The 21,829-nt window shown below is 43.4% G+C and overlaps 1 protein-coding gene across 4 annotated transcripts in view; it reads left to right on the forward strand.

The window, feature by feature from the left end:
- The window catches only part of SNED1 (sushi, nidogen and EGF like domains 1), a 149,209-nt gene that overhangs the window by 107,487 nt on the left and 19,893 nt on the right, over window positions 1-21,829 (forward strand). For all 4 annotated transcript variants that reach the window (XM_044290710.1, XM_044290709.1, XM_044290711.1 and 1 more), the window contains 5 exons: window positions 1,772-1,888; window positions 6,561-6,677; window positions 9,307-9,483; window positions 9,570-9,683; window positions 19,901-20,014. In XM_044290710.1, the coding sequence (XP_044146645.1) occupies window positions 1,772-1,888; window positions 6,561-6,677; window positions 9,307-9,483; window positions 9,570-9,683; window positions 19,901-20,014 (639 nt within the window). The remainder of the gene's footprint in view (window positions 1-1,771; window positions 1,889-6,560; window positions 6,678-9,306; window positions 9,484-9,569; window positions 9,684-19,900; window positions 20,015-21,829) is intronic.

Genomic DNA, 21,829 nt, shown 5'->3' on the forward strand with positions numbered 1-21,829 from the left:
GTGCACACTTTGCATATCTACAGTACCACATAGAGTGTAAGCTCTTGCGAGCAGGGCCCTCCCTCCTAGTGTATCAGTTGTACACCCTGTTCCAAATTATTATGCAAATTATATTTTTCTCATTTAACTAAATAGTTGATGTAAATAACATTGAACAAACCTCCTAATGATAACAGTATTTTTTTTTAAACATAAAAAACTTACAATGCACTGTTCCACATTATTCTGCACAGTAAGTTTCAAAACACTTTATAGGTTGTAAAGAACTGAAAAGTGTCATTTGATGTGTTTGCAGTATATTTACTGAAATCAAAAGCTATTTCAATCAAACTTTTAACAACATTTTAACGTTTTAAACATTTTAACAGGTCACGTTACATTGTAACATAGGACCCCTTATTTGATAGCAGCCTCACAAGTCTTGCATCCATTGAACTTGTGAGTTTTTAGACAGTTTCTGCTTGAATTTGTTTGCAAAATGTCAGAATAGCCTCCGAGAGCTGCTGTTTGGATGTAAACTGCCTCCCACCCTCATAGATCTTTTGCTTTGGGATGCTCCAAAGGTTCTCAATAGGATTGAGGTCAGGGGAGGATGGAGGCCACACATGACTTTCTCTCCTATTATCCCCATAGCAGCCATTGACGCAGAGGTATTCTTTACAGCATGAGATGGTGCATTGTCATGCATGAAGATGATTTTATTACGGAAAGCATAGTTCTTCTTTCTGTACCAGTGGTCAGTCAGAAACTCCACTTACTTTGCAGAGGTCATCTTTACACCTTCGGGGACCCTAAAGGGGCCGACCAGCTCTCTTCCCATGATTCTAGCCCAAAACATGACTCCACCACCGCCTTGCTGACGTCGCAGCCTTGTTGGAACAGGATGGCCGTTCACCAACCATCCACTACTCCATCCATCTGGACCATCCAGGGTTGCACGGCCCTCATCAGTGAACAGGACTGTTTGAAAATTAGTCTTCATGTATTTTTCTGCCCAATGCAGCCGTTTCTGCTTGTGAGCATTGGTTAGTGGTGGCCGAATAGAAGGTTTATGCACAGTTGCAAGACTCTGGAGGACTCTACACCTTGATGTCCAGAGGCACAAGCAGCTTCAAATATCTGTTTGCTGCTATGTAATGGTATATTAGCAGCTGCTCTCTTGATCCGATGCATGGATCCGGCAGAAATCTTCAATGTGCCTTTATCTGTACGAACCCGTCTGTGCTCTGAATCAGCCACAAATCTCTTAATAGTGCGATGATTATGCTTCCGTTTTCGTGAAATATCTAATGTTTTCAGACCTCGCCCAAGGCATTAAAGTATTTCACTCTTTTCGGCAGCAGAGAGATCCTTTTTCTTCCCCATATTGCTTGAAAATGGTGCTCTGCTTAATAATGTAGAACACCCTCCTTTAGTAGTTTTTCCTTAAATTGGTCTCACCTGCCAATCTGATTATCACAGGTGTCCGAGATTGTTTTCAGTGATCAAAAGAGCTCTGAGGCTGAAAAACTGAATATTTAATCTTTGTGACAATTAAATAGAATTTGCATAATAATTTGGAACCGCTTGTATATTAGCCGGTTACGTTGTGATGTCTTTAGTTCTGTATATGAACCCTATGAATTGTAAAGCGCTGCGGAATATGGTGCCGCTATATAAATAAATATTATTATTACCGTACCACTAGCTATAATAAAGACTGACCATGCATGTGTACAACTGAGTTTCTTCCCTGGTAATCCATTGATTTAGTCCCTTCTTTTTCTCTCAGTAAAGCCGGCCCTGTGTAGTCTGTTACCGTGTCGAAATGGAGGAACATGTAAGGAGTCGAATGATGATTATTACTGCATGTGCCCTTATCCCTTCACTGGAAAACACTGTGAGACGGGTGAGACTTTTCTTTGTGTTGTTGTTGGGTGCGATATTAGACCATGCACATTGTTTGTCTGTTCCTGGAGTGATCTACAGGTTAAAATAGGAGCCGTCCCCTCTTCTGACATGTCTGTTTTACTAAATACATGTATACCCCATGAAATAACTGTTCTGGAGCATAGTATTTTTGATCTCTGCTTTGTACTGTTCCTGTATGAATACTCTGACAGCTGGGTGTCAGTACTCCCCTTGTTGACAGGTTGTGCTAATTTACAGGAATCAAGCTGGTTCCAATGCCCGAACATTGCGGGAGCTGTTCACTTGCTATGGCAGCCTGAGGCCTTTTGAGGGGCTTAGTAGGAAGATTACAGGTCTACCATAGACTGCAGTAGTATATTTTTTGCAGTTTATGGTGTAAGCAATCTAATGATCTCATGTTCATATCTTGATAAAGTTGTAAAAAAAAGCAAAAAGAAATAAAAATTCAAAATACCCCCTTTCCCCATTTTGCAATTATACAAAATATATATATAATTGATATTGACAGGAGGGGACCTCATTGACTTCTATGGAAGAGTTTTCTAAGTATACTCTGTGCAGAGGTCAGTGTACAAGGTGTACAAGGAAGGCGTAGATAAGCTTTGACAATCACCTATTGTGAATATTGGATCTTTTGTTATCCATATATAGGTGTTATCTGTCAATGTAATCCTGCCCCAGAGGATAATGAGATGACAGCTGACAAGTGATCTGTACAGACCAAGAAGTGGTGCCTTTTATTAGGCTTAAGCTGGCCATCTGCATTCAATATTCACCCGCTAGCAATCTCTCCTGACTCCCCCATACATATACACATTTGGTTCGGCTGAGCGTGTATGTGTGTATGAGGGCCTTTAGTGGCTAGTGCAAAAACTGCAGGGTTTTAGGATTTTTCAAAATATGGATAGTGACATAGAAAATGAAAAATAACATCAACCAAATTTTTTTACAAATTTTATTCAAATAAATTCTTTATTTTTAACAATTCCTTTTAAAACAGGACAGAAGTTATATAAATGTGTTATCTGTAATTGTACTTACCTTTATTCTGCAGGTCATGTGTAATTTGTACAGGGAACGCCATAAAAACCCATAAAACTGTGATGTAATTGCAATTATTTTCCAATTCCACTGAATTAATCATTTTTTTTCCGGCCATACATCATATGAAATATTAAATTAGGAAATACAACTTGTCGCACAAAATAATAAGCTCTCATACGGCTATGTGAATGGAAAAATAAAAAAGTTAGGGCTTTTGGAAGACAGGAAGTAAAAAACCAAGGTGGAAAATGGCTGGATCCGGAAGGGGTTAAAAAGGACCATTTTGGGGGGAATATGCAGTTAATATTTGACCTTAGAAGGTGTATCTGTCAAGCCATCTTCAAACAGCTGAAGTCGATCCAGTTTACAAAGATTAACCCTACCCCCTTTGTCCTATATGAGGTCACTGAGCTGCATAGATCAATGATAAAATATACCTGAAGACATTAATAAATTCCCTTACATCCTAACCAGCAGTACAATGAGGGGGTATTTCTGCCCCTGTGTACTAGTAGGACAGATGGAATTTTTAATTTAATCAAATTAACCACTAATTAATTGGAGACCCCTGGGCATATTTAAGGATACCTAGCCCCTGTTACCCTGTGTTTTTTTCTGTCCTGTGTGGACTTGAACAGACTTGGTTATGGCTACCATTAGACTGGCTTACTTTGTTCCAAACTCAGATCCGCCTAATTCTGTTAGAGCCCCTTTCAGACCATCCGCCTCTTGGCCTGATGAAGTCTGATTCCGCCGTATGAGATTTTGTTTGTAGCATGGAGCTCCAACTATATGTTGAATTTACGTTTCTCGGAAGAGACTGCTTTGTTGAGGGTTATTTGAGTTCAAACACACAAGAGGGCCCTCCCTGTGGGGATACTTCTTGTTAACTCCCCATTATTGTGCTGCTGGTTAGGGCGTAAGTACATTACTTCTTTATAATAAACTCAGGGTAACAGGGGCTAGGTATCCGTATATAGGCTTAGAAGTCTCTAATTAATTAATCAGTCATTCTAACTGTCCTACTAGTACACAGGGGCATAAATACCCCATTATTGTGCTGCTGTTAAGACTAAGGGAAAACAGATTAATGTTAGAAATCAACGATTTTTCGCTACCCCACTAAAATGTATTAATTTGGATTTTCAATAGTATGATAAAGAAAAATAAGAGGGCCTAAGGCCTCTTTCACACGGGCATTGCGGGAAAATGTGCGGGTGCGTTGCGAGAACACCCGCGATTATTCCGGGTGTAATGCGTTTTGCACTCACGTGAGAAAAATCGCGCATGTTTGGTACCCAAACACGAACTTCTTCACAGAAGTTCGGGTCTGGGATCGGTGTTCTGTAGATTGTATTATTTTCCCTTATAACATGGTTCTATACACCCAAACAATGGATTTGAAATGAAACAAACAAGATGTGCTTTAACTGCAGACTGTCAGCTTTAATTTGAGGGTATTTACATCCAAATCAGGTGAACGGTGTAGGAATTACAACAGTTTGCATATGTGCCTCCCACTTGTTAAGGGACCAAAAGTCATGGGACAGAATAATAATCATAAATCAAACTTTCACTTTTAAATACTTGGTTGCAAATCCTTTACAGTCAATTATAGCCTGAAGTCTGGAACGCATAGACATCACCAAATGCTGGGTTTCATCCCTGGTGATGTTCTGCCAGGCATCTACTGCAACTGTCTTCAGTTCCTGCTTGTTCTTAGGGCATTTTCCCTTCAGTTTTGTCTTCAGCAAGTGAAATGCATGCTCAATCGGATTCAGGTCAGGTGATTGACTTGGCCATTGCATAACATTCCACTTCTTTCCCTTAAAAAACTCTTTGGTTGCTTTTGCAGTATGCTTTGGGTCATTGTCCATCTGCACTGTGAAGCGCCGTCCAATGAGTTCTGAAGCATTTGGCTGAATATGAGCAGATAATATTGCCCGAACACTTCAGAATTCACCCTGCTGCTTTTGTCAGCAGTCACATCATCAATAAATACAAGAGAACCAGTTCCATTGGCAGCCATACATGCCCACGCCATGACACTACCACCACCATGCCTCACTGATGAGGTGGTATGCTTAGGATCATGAGCAGTTCCTTTCCTTCTCCATACTCTTCTCGTCCCATCACTTTGGTACAAGTTGATCTTGGTCTCATCTGTCCATAGGATGTTGTTCAAGAACTGTGAAGGCTTTTTTAGATTTCGTTTGGCAAACTCTAATCTGGCCTTCCTGTTTTTGAGGCTCACCAATGGGTTACATCTTGTGGTGAAGTCTTCTCTTGATTGTTGTCTTTGACACACATACACCTACCTCCTGGAGAGTGTTCTTGATTTTCCATGGTTTTCCGGGTCTTTTGGTGTTGCTGAGCTCACCGGTGCGTTCCTTCTTTTTAAGAATGTTCCAAACAGTTGTTTTGGCCACGCCTAATGTTTTTGCCATCTCTCTGATGGGTTTGTTGTGTTTTTTCAGCCTAATGATGGCTTGCTTCACTGATAGTGACAGCTCTTTGGATCTCATCTTGAGAGTTGACAGCAACAGATTCCAAATGCAAATAGCACACTTGAAATGAACTCTGGACCTTTTATCTGCTCATTGTAATTAGGATAACGAGGGAATAACACACACCTGGCCATGGAACAGTCGAGAAGCCAATTGTCCTATTACTTTTGGTCCCTTAACAAGTGGGAGGCACATGTGCAAACTGTTGTAATTCCTACACCGTTCACCTGATTTGGATGTAAATACCCTCAAATTAAAGCAAGTTAAAGCACATCTTGTTTGTTTCATTTCAAATCCATTGTGGTGGTGTATAGGGCCAAAAATGTTAGAATTATGTTGATGTCCCAATATTTATAGACCTAACAGTATAAGTCCTGTGTAATATATACATGGCTTAACTGAAACTGGATGAGGAGATGGAGTGAGCACAAGTAATGAAGTGCCTTCCCCAAGGGCTGGGCCAGATTGGAGAGTTCCCTCACAGCCACCCCTTCAGCTAACGGGGTATAAAAATATGTGTTTGGGGACATTCTAGTTGACACAAGTTTGGATCCAATCTAATTGGGCTGTGTATATTTTCTCTCCCTGTCCCCGGGAATGGCAAAGGACTTTTACCAAGCAACTAGTATGAGGCTACTTTCACACTCGCGTTTGGTGCGGATCCGTCATCGATCTGCACAGACGTATCAGTTCAGATAATACAAACATCTGCATCCGTTCAGAACAGATCAGTTTGTATTATCTTTAACATAGCCAAGACGGATCCATCTTGAACACCATTATTATGATTATCTCATAGAAAACTGATCCGTTCCCATTGACTTACATTGTGTGTCAGGAAGGATCCGTTTGGCTCAGTTTCGTCAGACGGACACCAAAACGCTGCACGCATCTTCAGGGGAGCTGCCGGAATAAAGAAGACCAATCTTGTGCTCAAAGTTTCTAAGTTTCGCTAGAGACCTTTATGTTTTCATCATTGGATTACACTATAGCCTACACTAATGTAAAGCTCCGCGCCTCAGGACTCCGTTTTATTAATGTTTGGACAGACATATGAGACTGATGTACTTATCAGAGATCTTCTTTCTTTCAATCCAGGAATGAGAGGCCCTTGCTCATCTGGTCCATGTCACAATGGAGGCACTTGTTTTCACTATCTCGGCAAATACAAATGTGATTGTCAACCACACTTCTCTGGCCGACACTGTGAGAAAGGTACAGCTGGGGCCGATGTATTTTTGTCTTTTTATTTAAATGTTTTCTTATTTCTGCATATACATGAGATTGTTCATCTTCTCCATTTCTTAGTCCGATCATTTCAGATCATACCTCATGATGTGGATGCATTGTCCAAGAACATCTCAAGAGAAAGTACCCTGAAAAGAGCATTTCACCCCTTAACAAAATAATCTTGTCTCAGTTTTTGTATGTCCACACATTTTTGCTACTTTGCCTAGTGCCTATTCCTCTTGACTTTTTTCGGAGGCCACATGGACCATCTATTATAGTCAGTGGCTAACCATTTAGCAGCTTGGTCAGTCACCTGATGATCAGATGTTGGTGGCATATGCAGTCAATATGCCACCATGTGTAAGCTTTTAAAACCTCCCCTAGAATTTTCCTCTTGTGTAGACCTTAGGCTACTTTCACACTCGCGTTCTGGCTTTCCGTTTGTGAGATCTGTTCAGGGCTTTCACAAACCGTCCAAAACGGATCCGTTTTGCCCTAATGCATTCTGAATGGAAAAGGATCCGCTTAGAATGCATCAGTTGGCCTCTGTTCTGTCTCCATTCCGCTTTGGAGGCGGACACCAAAACGCTGCTTGCAGCATTTTGGTGTCCGTTTGACAAAACTGAGCCAAACGGATCCGCAAAAAACACTAGTGTGAAAGTAGCCTTACACATATTGGTATAACAAATGCTAGGAATATAGTTATTTTGTGTGATTTACTATGCACATAAAGGTTAGTTGTCATCTCTTAGCTCAGCAGTCAGCAACCTTCGGCACTCCAGATGTGTTGAAACTACGACTACCAGCATGCTCAATTCACTTTTATGGGAGTTCTGAAAATAGCTAAGCAAGTGTGCATGCTGGGAGTCGTAGTATTACCACAGCTGGAGTGCTGAAGGTTGCTGATCCCTGTCTTAGCTTATGTGCATCTTTTTCTCCCTCAGTTCATTTCTCTACATACAGTACTTTTCCCATACAGCCTCTTGCCCTACGTTGCATTACTTTTGATGGTCCTTAGCTGGTAGACCATATAGCAACATAGTGTTTGCTACCTTGGTAGTTATATTCTACATACAAATGCTGAATGTACATGTGAACGGGGAAAAAAAGAAATATGTCTGTTTGCTGAATAATGGTTTAACCAGCAGCTGTCTTATTCCTGTGCTCTTGGGGTACTAGTTCTCCTTGCAGAGATCTCTTGCTGGTGTAGAGAACTTATCAGGCAATGCTCCCTGGGAAACGGTATGCAAACAAGGCTTCTTTTACACTTGCATTCGGGGTTCCGCTTGTGAGTTCCGTTTGAAGGTTCTCACAAGCGGCCCTGAACGCATCCGTCCAGCCCTAATGCATTCTGAGTGGACGCGGATCCGCTCAGAATGCATCAGTTTGGCCTCCGTTCCGCTCAGCAGGCGGACACCCGAACGCTGCTTGCAGCGTTCGGATGCCCGCCTGGCCGTGCGGAGGCAAACGAATCCGTCCACACTTACAATGCAAGTCAATGGGGACGGATCCGTTTGACGTTGACACAATATGGTGCAATTGCAAACGGATCCGTCCCTCATCGACTTTCCATGTAAAGTCAGGAGTCGCTATTAATATACCATCGGATCTGAGTTTTCTCCAATCCGATGGTATATTTTAACTTGAAGCGTCCCCATCACCATGGGAACGCCTCTATGTTAGAATATACCATCGGATTTGAGTTAGATCGTGAAACTCAGATCCGACAGTATATTCTAACACAGAGGCGTTCCCATGGTGATGGAGACGCTTTTAAGTTAGAATATACTGAGAACTGTGTAATAACTGCCCCCTGCTGCCTGGCAGCACCCGATCTCTTACAGGGGGCTGTGATCCGCACAATTAACCCCTCAGGTGCCGCACCAGACCCCCCCTCCCTCCCCAGTTTTATATTCATTAGTGCCCAGTGCGGCCCCCCTCCCTTCCCAGTATTATATTCATTGGTGGCCAGTGCGGCCCCCCTCCCTCCCCAGTATTATATTCATTAGTGGCCAGTGCGGCCCCCTCCCTCCCCAGTATTTTATTCATTGGTGGCCAGTGCGGCTCCCCTCCCTCCCCAGTATTATATTCATTGGTGACCAGTGCGGACCCCCCTGCCTCCCTCCACAGTATTATATTCATTGGTGGCCAGTGCGGCCTCCCCTCTCCCCCCCCCCCCAATTAAAATCACCCCCCCCATCATTGGTGGCAGCGGAGAGTTTCCGATCGGAGACAGTTTAATCGCTGGGGCTCCGATCGGTTACCATGGCAGCCAAGACGCTACTGCAGTTCTGGCTGCCATGGTTACTTAGCAATTTTAGAAGCATTATACTTACCTGCAATGTCTGTGACCGGCCGGGCGCTCCTCCTACTGGTAAGTGAAAGGTCTGTGCGGCGCATTGCTTATAGCACAGACCTTTCACTTACCAGTAGGAGGAGCGCCCGGCCGGGAGTTCGGGCCTTACAATCTACAATCACCCTTGCGGTTTGAGATATTGCTGAGGTGAAGCACCCACTGACCATTGCTTAATTGTTTCACATTTCTCGGGTGCATTTTATTAAGCATAATTACATGTGGAACTGACAATTCTCCATTCTATTAACCATTTTACAGCTGAATTGGACTGTGGACCTCCAGAACATGTGAAATATGCCAAAGTAATTGTAACATCAACATGGCCTGGTGGAAAAGCTGAATACCATTGTAACGAAGGATACATATTGAGCGGCCCAAACAATACCTGCATATGCAGCGAGGATGGCATGTGGAGTGAAGCTCCACAGTGTGAGGGTAAGTCTTTTCCTCTACTGTCATAGGATGAGACTAAGGAGGCTGATAAAAGGAGAATCTGTTCATGTAAAGCTTTTCTCTTGTAGAAATTGATGAGTGTCAGTCACAGCCATGCCAAAATGGTGCCGTGTGCAAGGACCGTGTGTCCCACTTCTTATGTGATTGTCAAGAAGGATACAGTGGAAACCATTGTGAATTCGGTAAGCGGCCACTTTACTTCTCTGTACTACCTATACTCCTCCAGAGGTCTATTGGACACTGCATGTCCAGAGGTCTTCTCCCCTAGAAGCATTATTTCTACAGAATAACTTTCAGCGCCTGTACAGCCTCAGTGAACTTACGTACAGACTCCATGTACACGGCTTAGACTTACTGGCCAAGAAGTTGCACCCTGGAAATTCTTCATGTTTAATAAGAGAATAAGACAAAGGAGCAATTTAGCACATTCAAACTGATAAAGTGAACGTATCACTTTATCACATATTCTTTACTAATTAAAACCTGAACCAGTGAAACATACCGTATTTTCCGGCGTATAACACGACTGGGCGTATAAGACGACCCCCAACTTTTCCAGTTGAAATATAGGGTTTGGGCTATACTCGCCGTATAAGACTACCCCTCCAACAACATTTACTTTGGCATCAAGATCTGCAGGTAACTGTTGTGCAATTTTCGTCTTTTGCCTCAGTACCATACTATGCCTTTCCAAGAATCTAGTACACCAGGATACAGTCGCCTTAGATCTGTTGCTGTGATCTGGGTTAGATTTGGCCACTGAAGTGCAAACAAACGTATTTTATTTTGTGTCACTACATAACCGTTTTGGCGATGCTCATTCACCATGTCTGCTACATGTTTTTCGAGTTCTGGCCAATGTGGGTGGGGTGCCTCTCCTTAATGCACACTTACCCCTTGGCATACTCCTTAATGCTTTTAATTTGCTTTCCAGTCGCAAACCATCTTTTCTGTTACTCCATATTGTCTTGCAGCAGCGCAGTTATTATGTTCCATGGCAAAGTTTACAACTTTAAGTTTGAAACTGGCTTCATATTTCTTTCTTCTTGCTGGTAGAGCCATGATGGGGTCTTGACTGTTAGCCATTTGTATACTGTACTGTATGTACTGGTGCTATACTGTATGAACCGATGCAGATACTGGTGCTGTACTGTATGTACAGGTACAGATACTGGTGTTGTACTGTATTCACCACCACATGTATCTGCTCCCCAGATAGACTCTGTTTTTTCACCACAGATAAGATGCACACCAAACTCCATTAGAGATCCGCCAACATTAGAATTGGCTGAAGTGCAGATGATCCTGCTTTCCCCCCCCCCCCCCCGCCTTCCCTCAGAATCGCCAATCCAACCTAGTATACAACAACCAGCCAATCACAGCAAGCGATGTACCGGTATTTTCTGTGCACACTGCATACAATGCCTGCTTGGATTGGATGGGTCAGCTCTCCCTGCCTGCCCAGCCCTCCCTGTCTTCAAGACGATCTGAGCGGTAGTACGCAATGTGATACTGCTGGCATGAGAAAACCACTGAGAGCAGGAAGAGGGGGCTGCTTCAGGAGCGGCTGGCCGGGATGCAGCGCACGGTGGCTCAGCTAGAGGGCGCCTGTCCCTGAAGCTGGAGAAGGACAGCTTCTCCAGTCTTGCTAGGAAGTAAGTTTCAGCACGCTGTATACCGGCATATGAGACGACACCCGGCGTATAAGATGACCCCCGAATTTGGAGAAGATTTTTATGTGTTAAAAAGTAGTCTTATACACAGGAATATACAGTATTTTTTTTTCTAATCTGTTTAGGTACTTTACAGAAGCCTCATGGACCTTTACCCCCCTTTTTTTTTTTTTTGCGTTTTCGTTTTGCCCTCGCTTCCTTCTCAGAGCCATAACTTTTTTTATTTGTCTGTTCAAATAGCCATATGAGGGCTTGTTTTTTTTTGGGGGGGGGGGGGGGGGGGAAATTGCATTGAAATCTATGAGGATTTTACAAGTTTCCTATGGAGCCCTATTACAGGCAAGGGCTCCATAGGAAATACTATGCAGCAGCCTCCTGTCATTCATAAAGACAGGGGCTGCTGCATACACGCTCCGGCTCCTCCGATCGCCATATGGGGGAGCCGGAGCGCAACCGAAAGTGCGCACTTTCGCTTTCAGCACATTCAGATTCCGTGGTCAGGATTGACCACGGCATCTGAGGGTTCAAATGTCCGCGATCGGCATTACTGCCGGTTGCAGACATGAGTCGCGGGTGTCTGCTAAAAGAAGCAGGCGACCACCTGCGGCTATGGCGCCCGCTGAGGGCAGGAGCGGGCGCCATATTTAAATTTTAAACACCCTCCCAGTGCCGTACATGTGCGGCGCTGAGCGTGAAAGGGTTAGGGTGGATTTAGACGAACCAATAATCGTCCAGATCTCGCCCATCAGCTCATTCATCAGGTGATCCTGTTGTTTGTGCAGGCACTCCAATCATTGTTTCTGGGCAGCAGATCGTGCTTTCTAAACAGCGATCTGCTGCCCAGAAACAATGTTTCTGTATGAGGACAAGGCCCTCGTCCTCATACTGTGGAGGTGATTGCTGCATGTACACGCAGTGGTCTCCTTCACTGAGCGAGAAGCCGACTGTTGGGAAAGAACGCGTCTTAACCGAGAATCAGCCACTCCATCGGCCCGTCTAAACCCGCCTTTAGGCACAATGGACTTGATGTGTTCATTGTTGTCCATGGGAGATTCTTTTAGACAGCAGAGGTAATTGTACAGGGAGTAGATAAGCTGTGACTATTGCCTCTTGTGATTAGTGGATCCTTTGTTATCTATATATGGGTGGTATGGGTCATTGTACTCCTGCCCAGACCTGTAAAGGGTAGATTACTTAGCCCCTTCTCCTCGCAGCCTGCGATGCTCTGCTGGGCTTCCTAGCTGTAAACATCTGGTTTGACATCGCCGCAGTCAATCCTCGGCCACAGCGGTGACCGGCTCCTCTTACTTCATGAAAATGGAGGGAATCCAGTCTCCACAGTGGCCGGTGATTGGTTGAGGAGACGGCAAACCGGATGTTTACAGCGAGGCATGGCAGGCCTGGAGGAGAAGGAGCTTCCCTATACAGGCCCCGCCAAAATAAACCCTATTCTTGCACAACCAGTTTAAAGATGATGACATGGGAAATTAAAAAAATAACCACCAGAAATTTTTACACCATATGTTTAAAGAGGCTCTGTCACCAGGATCAACCCTATTAAACCAGACAGACTGGCTGGTGGGGCGCATCATGCTGGCTAAAACTGTACCTTTCTTTTGTCTGTTTGTTAAACGGCTGCAGAGAAATCAGCGTTTTTATTCATATGCAAATTAGCAATTTGAGTACTCAGAGGCGGGGCTGAATATTCTGAGCACTGCTATGTAACGCCCCCTGTGCACTGCACCACGCCCCCTCCACTTGATTGACAGGGCTAGACAGAGGGCAGAGCTGTGTCCTGGCTCATACATATCTACTGTATATACGTGTATTATACACTATGTACTATAGCTTCACCACACTGAGATCTGCTCAGAAAGCTAACATACATATTACTGCTTTATTCACAGGCACAATATAGAATTATGAAGACACTGGTACTATGTGTTAGCTTCTAATCATAGAAAAAACATGCATACTTATGTGGTAATGCTATAGCTTAGAGGTTCAGCAATTGGTTTTGTATGTAGAGATCCAAGGTTTGAATCTTAGTAGAGACTTTGCATTTTTTTTTCTTCCACATTTATCCCTTAAAAAAGTCTATGTCCGTATTATATTGAGAATAATGTTTGGTTTTTTTGTAGACACAATTTTTATTGTTTCTTATATTTATAGAATTAACAAAGTTGACATAGGCACATTTGACATACGTTGTCACAAATGGTTCACAAATTTCAAAGATGGCTGCGCCTGTACATTGATATGCAAGCGTGTGAAATAAGGTATCATAATAGAAAATACAAAGCAGTTTAATATAGAATACATAACAAATCAACATATTTGCGCATGTCCGCGTTCCCATAGTCCGACTCTCCTCTTCAATCCCTATATTGTCTGTAAGTCAGATATGCACGTCACCATCTCCCAAGCTGCTTAGCGTGCCCTTAAAGGGAACCTGTCACCGTGATTTTGTGTATAGAGCCGAGGACATGGGTTGCTAGATAGCCGCTAGCACATCCACAATACCCAGTCCCCATAGCTCTGTGTGCTTTTATTGTGTAAAAAAATCGATTTGATACATATGCAAATTAACCTGAGATGAGTCCTGTCCCTGACTCATCTCACATACAGGACTCATCTCAGGTTAATTTGCATATGTATCAGATCGATTTTTTTACACAATAAAAGCACACAGAGCTATGGGGACTGGGTATTGTGGATGTGCTAGTGGCCATCTAGCAACCCATGTCCTCAGCTCTATACCCAAAATCCCGGTGACAGGTTCCCTTTAAGCTGTTCCCTCAAGTACCAGGAATTTAGTCTATTTGGTCGGATTAGGTCTTGTAGTTCATCCCCATTAAACACTCGGGTGATGATACCTCTTCACTTTTTCATGAGCCCACCTATCAGTTTTTCCTTCCTATATTCAGCTGCCAAAAATTCAATTTTAGCACATCCCTTCACCTGATCCAAGACCTCCCTTAAAGGAAATCTGTCACCTATTTTGACCATATAAAACCGTTAACATAGCAATGTGCAATAAAGCACCTTCTTACCTACATGTGTCTTCTTTCTTTTATTCAACTTTTCATTCTTATTAAAAAGCAATTTTTCTGATATGCAAATGAAGTCTCAAAGTGCCCAGAGGGGCGTTATTACTCTGCTCTAGTGCCCAGTAACGCCCCCCTGCAGTGCCCAGCCGGCCTTTCTTCCAAGCCCAGCACGCCTCCTGAGAAATAAATGTCCTCCCACATACTTGCCGAACGGCGCCGCCCCCTCCACTACGTCATTTAATTTATTCACTGCACCATCGTGCTTCCTCCTCTCTTGGCCTACGACGCCGCCCCATCCCTAATACGTCATTTAATTTATTCACTGCACGCACCGGCCCTTGCTTCCTCCTCTCTTGTCCTCCGAAATCCCGCACAGGTGCAGTATCGCTGAGTGCCTGCACCTGCACGATACTCCTGCTCCAGAGGGCAACAGCCTCACTAGTGTCACTGGGCATGCGCCGAGCCCAGTGACGTAATCAGAGCACTGTTGCCTCTGAGAGATTCTAGAGGAGGAAGCAAGGGCCGGTGCGTGCAGTGAATAAATTTAATGACGTAGTGGGGAGGGGGCGGCGCCGTAGGCCAAGAGAGGAGGAAGCATAGGCGGTGCAGTGAATAAATTAAATGACGTAGTGGAGGGGGCGGCGCCGTAGGCCAAGAGAGGAGGAAGCAAGGGCCGATGCATTGAATAAATTAAATGACGTAGTGGAGGGGGCAGCGCCGTTCGGCAAGTATGTGGGAGGACATTTATTTCTTAGGAGGCGTGCTGGGCTTGGAAGAAAGGCCGGCTGGGCACTGCAGGGGGGCGTTACTGGGCACTAGAGCAGAGTAATAACGCCCCTCTGGGCACTTTGAGACTTCATTTGCATATCAGAAAAATTGCTTTTTAATAAGAATGAAAAGTTGAATAAAAGAAAGAAGACACATGTAGGTAAGAAGGTACTTTTTTTGCACATTGCTATGTTAACGGTTTTATATGGTCAAAATAGGTGACAGATTCCCTTTTAATTTCGGGATGCCTGGCTGGAGCCAATGTCGTAGTAGACAGCGTTTGGCTGCCAATATACTGATATGTGTGGCTTGTGACAAGTGACCGTTGTCAGGTTTGTAGTGAAACAGGATTGTCTCACGTGATAAAGGTGAATCCTTCTTCATGGCACTACTGTGCCACTGGATGAAGGACTCCCAAAACGCCACAACTTTTGGGCAGGACCATAGGCCTTGATATAAATCTGCATTAGGGTCGTCGCATTTCGGGCATCTACTTATTTGATCACTGCGTGTAACATTTTGTGAGTTGTAGAAGCCATATATGGCTTTATGTATGATCTTGTATTGAGTCTCTCTCCATACCTCATTTGGCACTGCTTGTCTCACAGCCACCCACCCTTTAAGTATTCCCTCCTCCCAGGACCTCCCTATCTTACTAGATGTGGCCTTTAGTGTGTTGTCTCTCAACAAACGAGTGATCTCTGAAAGTGACAGGCCAACATCTTGTGTGTTGCACATATTGTTGAATTGGTTTGAAGGGAATTCCCTGGAGAGGTCACGAACTCGGCTATTAAGGAAACCGGTGACTTGATGGCACGCCAGAAAATGTTTGGAAGTGAGATCAACTGTGGAGCAAAGTTCCAGGAATTTAAAATATCTATTTTCTGTTTTGTTCCACATGTCCCCAACCGTATTAATCCCTTTAGACTTCCATAACGCGAATTGTGGATTGCTCATCCCTGGGAGAAATTCTGGATGTTGCCAAAGTGGCATATGTTTTGACAGAGAGAAAGGGAGACCATATTCCTTATGGATCGCTTTCCATGTGGCAATCGTGTCCTTCAACAAGACACTATTTTTCAACTGAGTGGGTATCATGGCGAATTTGGTGTGTAGTAAGGCTGTTAGCGACCATGGGCGCGCCAGTTGCGCTTCTATGGCTAGGTTAGAATAGTGGTTGGAATTGGACACCCAATCAATGCAGTGTCGAAAAAGGCTCGCCAGATTATATATACGCAGATCCGGAAAGTTCAGGCCACCCTCATCTCTCAGGGGATGAAGTTTGCGGAGTGCTATTTTTTTCCCCCTCCATACAAAGTATCGAAAAGCAGCTTCTATTGTCTGTACATCTGAATGCTTGAGCAGCAGCGGTATCGTTTGCGGTATCGTTTGCATTGGGTACAACAGTCTGGGAAAGCTGACCATCTTTTACAGATGTCTGCGGCCCATTAGGGACAGCGGCAGATTAGTCCAGTTGTCAATCTCTTTTAGAAGCTTTTTGATCAGCGGTGGGTAGTTTAGACTATATATTGACTCAGGGGTTTGTCCTATATTAATTCCCAGATATTTTAGGCTTGTGGAGGAGACCTTAACTGGTACAGTCTGTGCCAGCGTCGAGGTATAGTGCTGCTTATTTTTAAGAAGTAGTAGCTCGCTCTTATCCATATTAATCTTAAATCCCGACCACTTACCGAAGGTTTGTAAGTGTTGTAAGAGGGGCTTTAGGTCCCTATGTGGGTTTTCAAGGAAGATCAAAAGGTACATATAGGTGCTTTATTTCCGCTGTGCCTACTCTTATCCCCTCTATATCAGACGTGGATGTTAGAAAGCGCGACAGGAGTTCCAGGGTTAGGTTAAATAATAAGGGTGACAAGGGTCAGCCTTGCCTGGTTCCTTTAAACAGCTCAAAGCGAGGAGACAAGAAGCCAGGTGTGCTGATTTTTGCAGTTGGTTTATCATATAGTACAGAAATTGAATTTCTGAATGGCCATGTAGTCCCAATTTGTCAAGCATTCTTTCCAGCCATCTCCAGCTCACATTGTCGAAAGCTTTTTCAGCGTCAATGCTAATGAGAGCTGGAGCTGGGTGGAGGTCTGGTCTCATTTTGATTTCGTCTAACACAGTTAGGACGCCTCTCATATTGGTAACTGCAGATCTGCCTTTTATGAATCCTACTTGTGGGTTGGATATTAGTTTGGGCATAATGCTCCCCAATCTATCCGCCATTATTTTCAATAGCAATTTGACGTCCACATCTATTAGGGATATGGGCCAGTACGACGACGCTTGATGAGGGTCTTTATCTTTCTTGGGCAACACTTTTAAGTACGCCACTTTTGATTCTTGGGGAAGGGGGGTGCCTGCCAGGTATTTGTTATAGAGTGGAACAAGGAGTGTTGACTAGGAGTTGTCTCCTAGTATTTTGTAGAACTCCCCGTATATCTGTCTGGGCCAGGGGCCTTCCCCAGTGACAAGCCAGCTATGGCCATTTGAACCTCTAGATTGGTTATCGACTCGTTACGTCTATTTAGATCTTCTAGAGTAGTGGTGGCGAACCTGTGGCACGGGTGCCAGAGGTGGCACTCAGAGCCCTCTCTGTGGGCACCCGCTCCCTGGTATGGTGTACCAGTATGCCTTAGACTTTTCCTGCCATTCATCAGTGCAGGGCTCACTATGAACAGCACAGGCAGCGCACTGAATGTAGGCAGGCTATTACAGCTACATGATAAAGTACATGGAAGATATACTATATTGGCATTCAGGTTAAAGTGCGTGTTGGCACTTTGAGATAAATAAGTGTGTTTTGGGTTGCAGTTTGGGCACTCGGTCTGTAAAAGGTTCGCCATAACTGTTCTAGAGGGATCTGTGGGATGTCCATGTTTTCGGGCCAGGTCTCGTCTGGGTCATTTTGAGACCCGTCTCCCATAGAAATATTTTAATATGTTGCTAACAACTATCGGATCATGTTGCAATATACCTTTAGCATCTCGAAGGGCTAGAATGGGTGACCCTGATTTGAAGCCTCTCGCTAGGTTTGCTAGTAATTTGCCTGCTTTGTTGCCATATTTGTAAAATTGGGCATCAGACTGTGAACGAAATAGTTGTTCCCTTTTTTGTGCCCATTGTTCATAGTTTTGTTTAGCTTTCTTCCACGCGATTTTGGAGGTTGTTGTGGGGTTATCTTTGAAGGCCTTGTATGCTAGTCTCAGCGCTATACTAAGTTTGTCTAGCTGCTCTTGAGTTTTCCTTTTTATACCCGCTATGTATGAAATCAGGTTGCCTCTTATCGTCGCCTTCCCTGCACTCCACGTTAGTTGGGCATTGTCGGGCATGTTATTAAGGCCTATATATTCGTCCCACCACCCCCTCAGCAAGTCACAAAACTCCTCATTCTCATATAAGTCGGAGGAGAATCGCCATAAGAAATCTGAACCGTGAGGGGCCATGTCACGTAGCGTTAGTGATATTGGTGAGTGATCCGATATGACCAGGTCCTCAATGTCCGTATCTCTGGCATCTATTGAAAAGGGTGCGGGTAACCAGCAAGTAGTCTATGCGGGACCAGGATTTTCGAGACTGGGAATAAAATGTGAATTCCCGTCCCTCTGGGTTACCCACTCTCCATATGTCGATCAATTGTGTTGCCGTTATACAGTCATTGAGGACGTTGGTGGAACGTTTCGTGGAGAATAATGTTTTTTAGAAAGATAATAAATATTACTGGTTTCTTCATACTCATGTATTGTATGTATTGTGTCTATGAATAAAGCAGTAACAGGTTTTAGAAAAAAAAAACACTATTCTCAATATAGTAAGGAATTATTATTATTATATGATTACATATTATTTATTATAGTATAGCCTTTTAATTTTGTTTTAAAGAAAAAATAAAAAATTTATTGAAAAAAAAACAACATATATCTCTCCTGGAACTTGAGTTTAGGATGTCTATATTCAAGGGAGATCACTATACCACTAATAGCATTACCACATAGAGATGTATGGTTTTCTATGCTTATAAACTCACACACAGCAAAGCTGTCTTCATATTCATACATTGCGTGTGATTAAAGCAGTGATATGTAGATTCGCAGTGTGGTGAAGCTGTAGTACATAGTGTGTATAATACACATGTATAAAGAAGATATGTATAAGCCAGGACACAGCTCTGCCCTCAGCCTGATGTCTACCCCTGTCAATCAAAGGAAAGGGGCGTGTACAGAGCACAGCGGGTGTTACAGAGCAGTGCTCAGACCATTCAGCCCCGCCTCCTGGTGCTCAAATTGCTCATTTGCATATGAATAAAAATGCAGATATCTCTGCAGCTGTTTAAGGTACAGACAAAAGAAAGGTATAGTTTTAATCAGCATGTATGTCTGGTTTAATAGGGTTGATCCTGATGACAGAGCTGCTTTAACATAATAGGTAATTTTCTGATGGTACATTCCTTTTATGATGTCTTTGCCCTTAGAATGATTTTATGTATTTAAATTCAGTAGTTGACATGTGTAAATTAAAACCTAGATTAGAAATACGATGCCTGTCACAGGACGGAGGTGAGTTTGTTGTACCTTCACGTATTTAGATGGAGTGCAGCATTAGAGAGGTAGATCATGGATACCTGCATTTACAGAAATCTGAAACCTCTGCAAAAGACCACCTCTTTGAGAAGACTACCTCCTTACCGAGACCACAATACCTGTGACAGATTTTCAGGTCCACCGTATAATATGCATACTGGCTATCTTCTTTGAGAAGATAACCCCCCCCCCCCACCACCACCACCACCACCACCAGAACAGCACTTTTCAATGAAATTTTGGGCGTTCATTTCAAAGTTTTGCTTTAGATGTAGGGTTCTGTTTGTGCTGTTTGCTTGACTGCTGTTTCTTTATGGTTCATTTTCAGACATAAATGAATGCTCCTCTGATCCATGTAAAAATGGAGGAACTTGTCAGAATTTACATGGGGCCTACCTTTGTACCTGCCCCGAAGGATTTGTTGGCACCCACTGTGAAACTGGTAAAAAAACAAATGGGAAAAAGTGCAATATGTTTTTTCTTGCCTGATGTTATTTACAAGATCAGATAAAGATGTAAGATGCCAGATGTTAGACATTACAGACTCTGCAGTTTGTTAAGACGCCCTGTACGATCATCATGTATTGTTCTTTGATGTTACAATGTTTAGTTTATAGGGTGGATAACATAGAAAAGACGTGTGCTTTCTTATCATTCCCAATAAGCTTAAAGGGGTTGTGTCACTTCAGCAAATGGCATTTATTATGTAGAGATGGTAATGCAAGACCCATACTAATGTATTGTTATCATCCATATTGCCTCCTTTGCTGGCTGGATTCATTTTTCGATCATATTATACGCTGCTTGTTTCCATGGTTACGACCACCCTGTAATCCAGCAGCGGTGGTATGCTTGCACACTATAGAAAAAAGCACCAGCCTATGTGCGCTCCCATGGTTTCGGCCACCAGAGGCCAGCACTTTTTCCTATAGTATGCAAGCACGGCCACCACTGCTGGATTGTAGGGTGGTCATAACCATGGAAACGAGCAGTGTATAGTGTGATGGAAAAATGAATCCAGCCAGCAAAGGAGGCAATATGGATAATAACAATACATTAGTAAGTGCCTTGAATTAACTTTCTCTACATGATAAATGCCACTTGCTGAAGTGAGACAACCCCTTTAACCTGGCCATTCATTTTCAATAGCTTGCTCAGCCGACAGCTGTTCGTCCCAACCTTCCCATACATTTGATACTTGGTGTGGCCAAGTGTTGTTGTATTTTTTCAGCGGGGAAAGCAAATAAGTTAATCTCCCTTGAGAATAAAGTATTGGGTATGTTTAAGTAAATGTCCAATACTGTCTGCCAAATGAATGTCAGGCAAGCATTTCCTATACACTACACGGTCGGCTGGACCTGGTGAAATTGGTGGTTCGGTCAATCTAAGTATAATGGTTATGGCCACCTTCACATCTCAAAAGATTAGAAGAATAATGAGTTTTATAAAGAAAAGCGTCTTTTGAACGCTGTTGTAAGCTTGGGTGTCTTACATATGCAGTCATTTTTCTTGTGCAGCCATCTTCAGTCTTCATAAGCTAGGAATCGCAGCCAGGGTCATATGCCAATACTGGCAGGTCTTGAAGCTGCTTTGCTTTTCTTTGAGTCGTGGAACATGACAGCATAGCTTTAGAATGGTGCTGACATCTGGAAACCCATTGCGCTTACAAAGATCCTATAATAATATTGCACGTTTGGAGTCTTGATAGAAAGACTACTGTTTCCTACCTTGTAATCATAATGATCCTCTATGTGTACATTACTAGTGATAATCTGACAAATTCATTTCCAGGATATTCCAAATCACTTAAAATGCAGACCCTACAATAATACATTCAGCCCATTGACATTGGTAAAATAGGCTTTAAACACACAAGGCGGACTTGTGGACATGCATGTTAGACTTGTGCCAGCTTCTGAGACAGGCTTCTGCAATACCCCCTATGCCTCTTAAGGTTGACGTCTAAACATAGGCAAAGTGTCTGGATTTTGCCTTTGTGGCCCAGATATTCCAGGTCATAAAACCTCCAGGACTGTCTATGGAGCCATATTTTCACATGCAGGTCTACTGAGAAGCCTTTCTTATGGCTGATCAAACATCCCAGCAAATGCTCGTTCATTGGGCAATTCCAATTTTTCAACAGGTTTAAAAATCATCATCGTGGTGTCTGATCAAAATCTGCTGCTGGAAAACAATGATTCAGTATGGGGATGAGCGGAGGCATTAGCGATCTCTCCTCCCCATACTGAGGAGGAGA

Source organism: Bufo gargarizans, chromosome 4 (assembly GCF_014858855.1).
Source record: "Bufo gargarizans isolate SCDJY-AF-19 chromosome 4, ASM1485885v1, whole genome shotgun sequence".
Taxonomy (NCBI): Eukaryota; Metazoa; Chordata; class Amphibia; order Anura; family Bufonidae; genus Bufo; species Bufo gargarizans.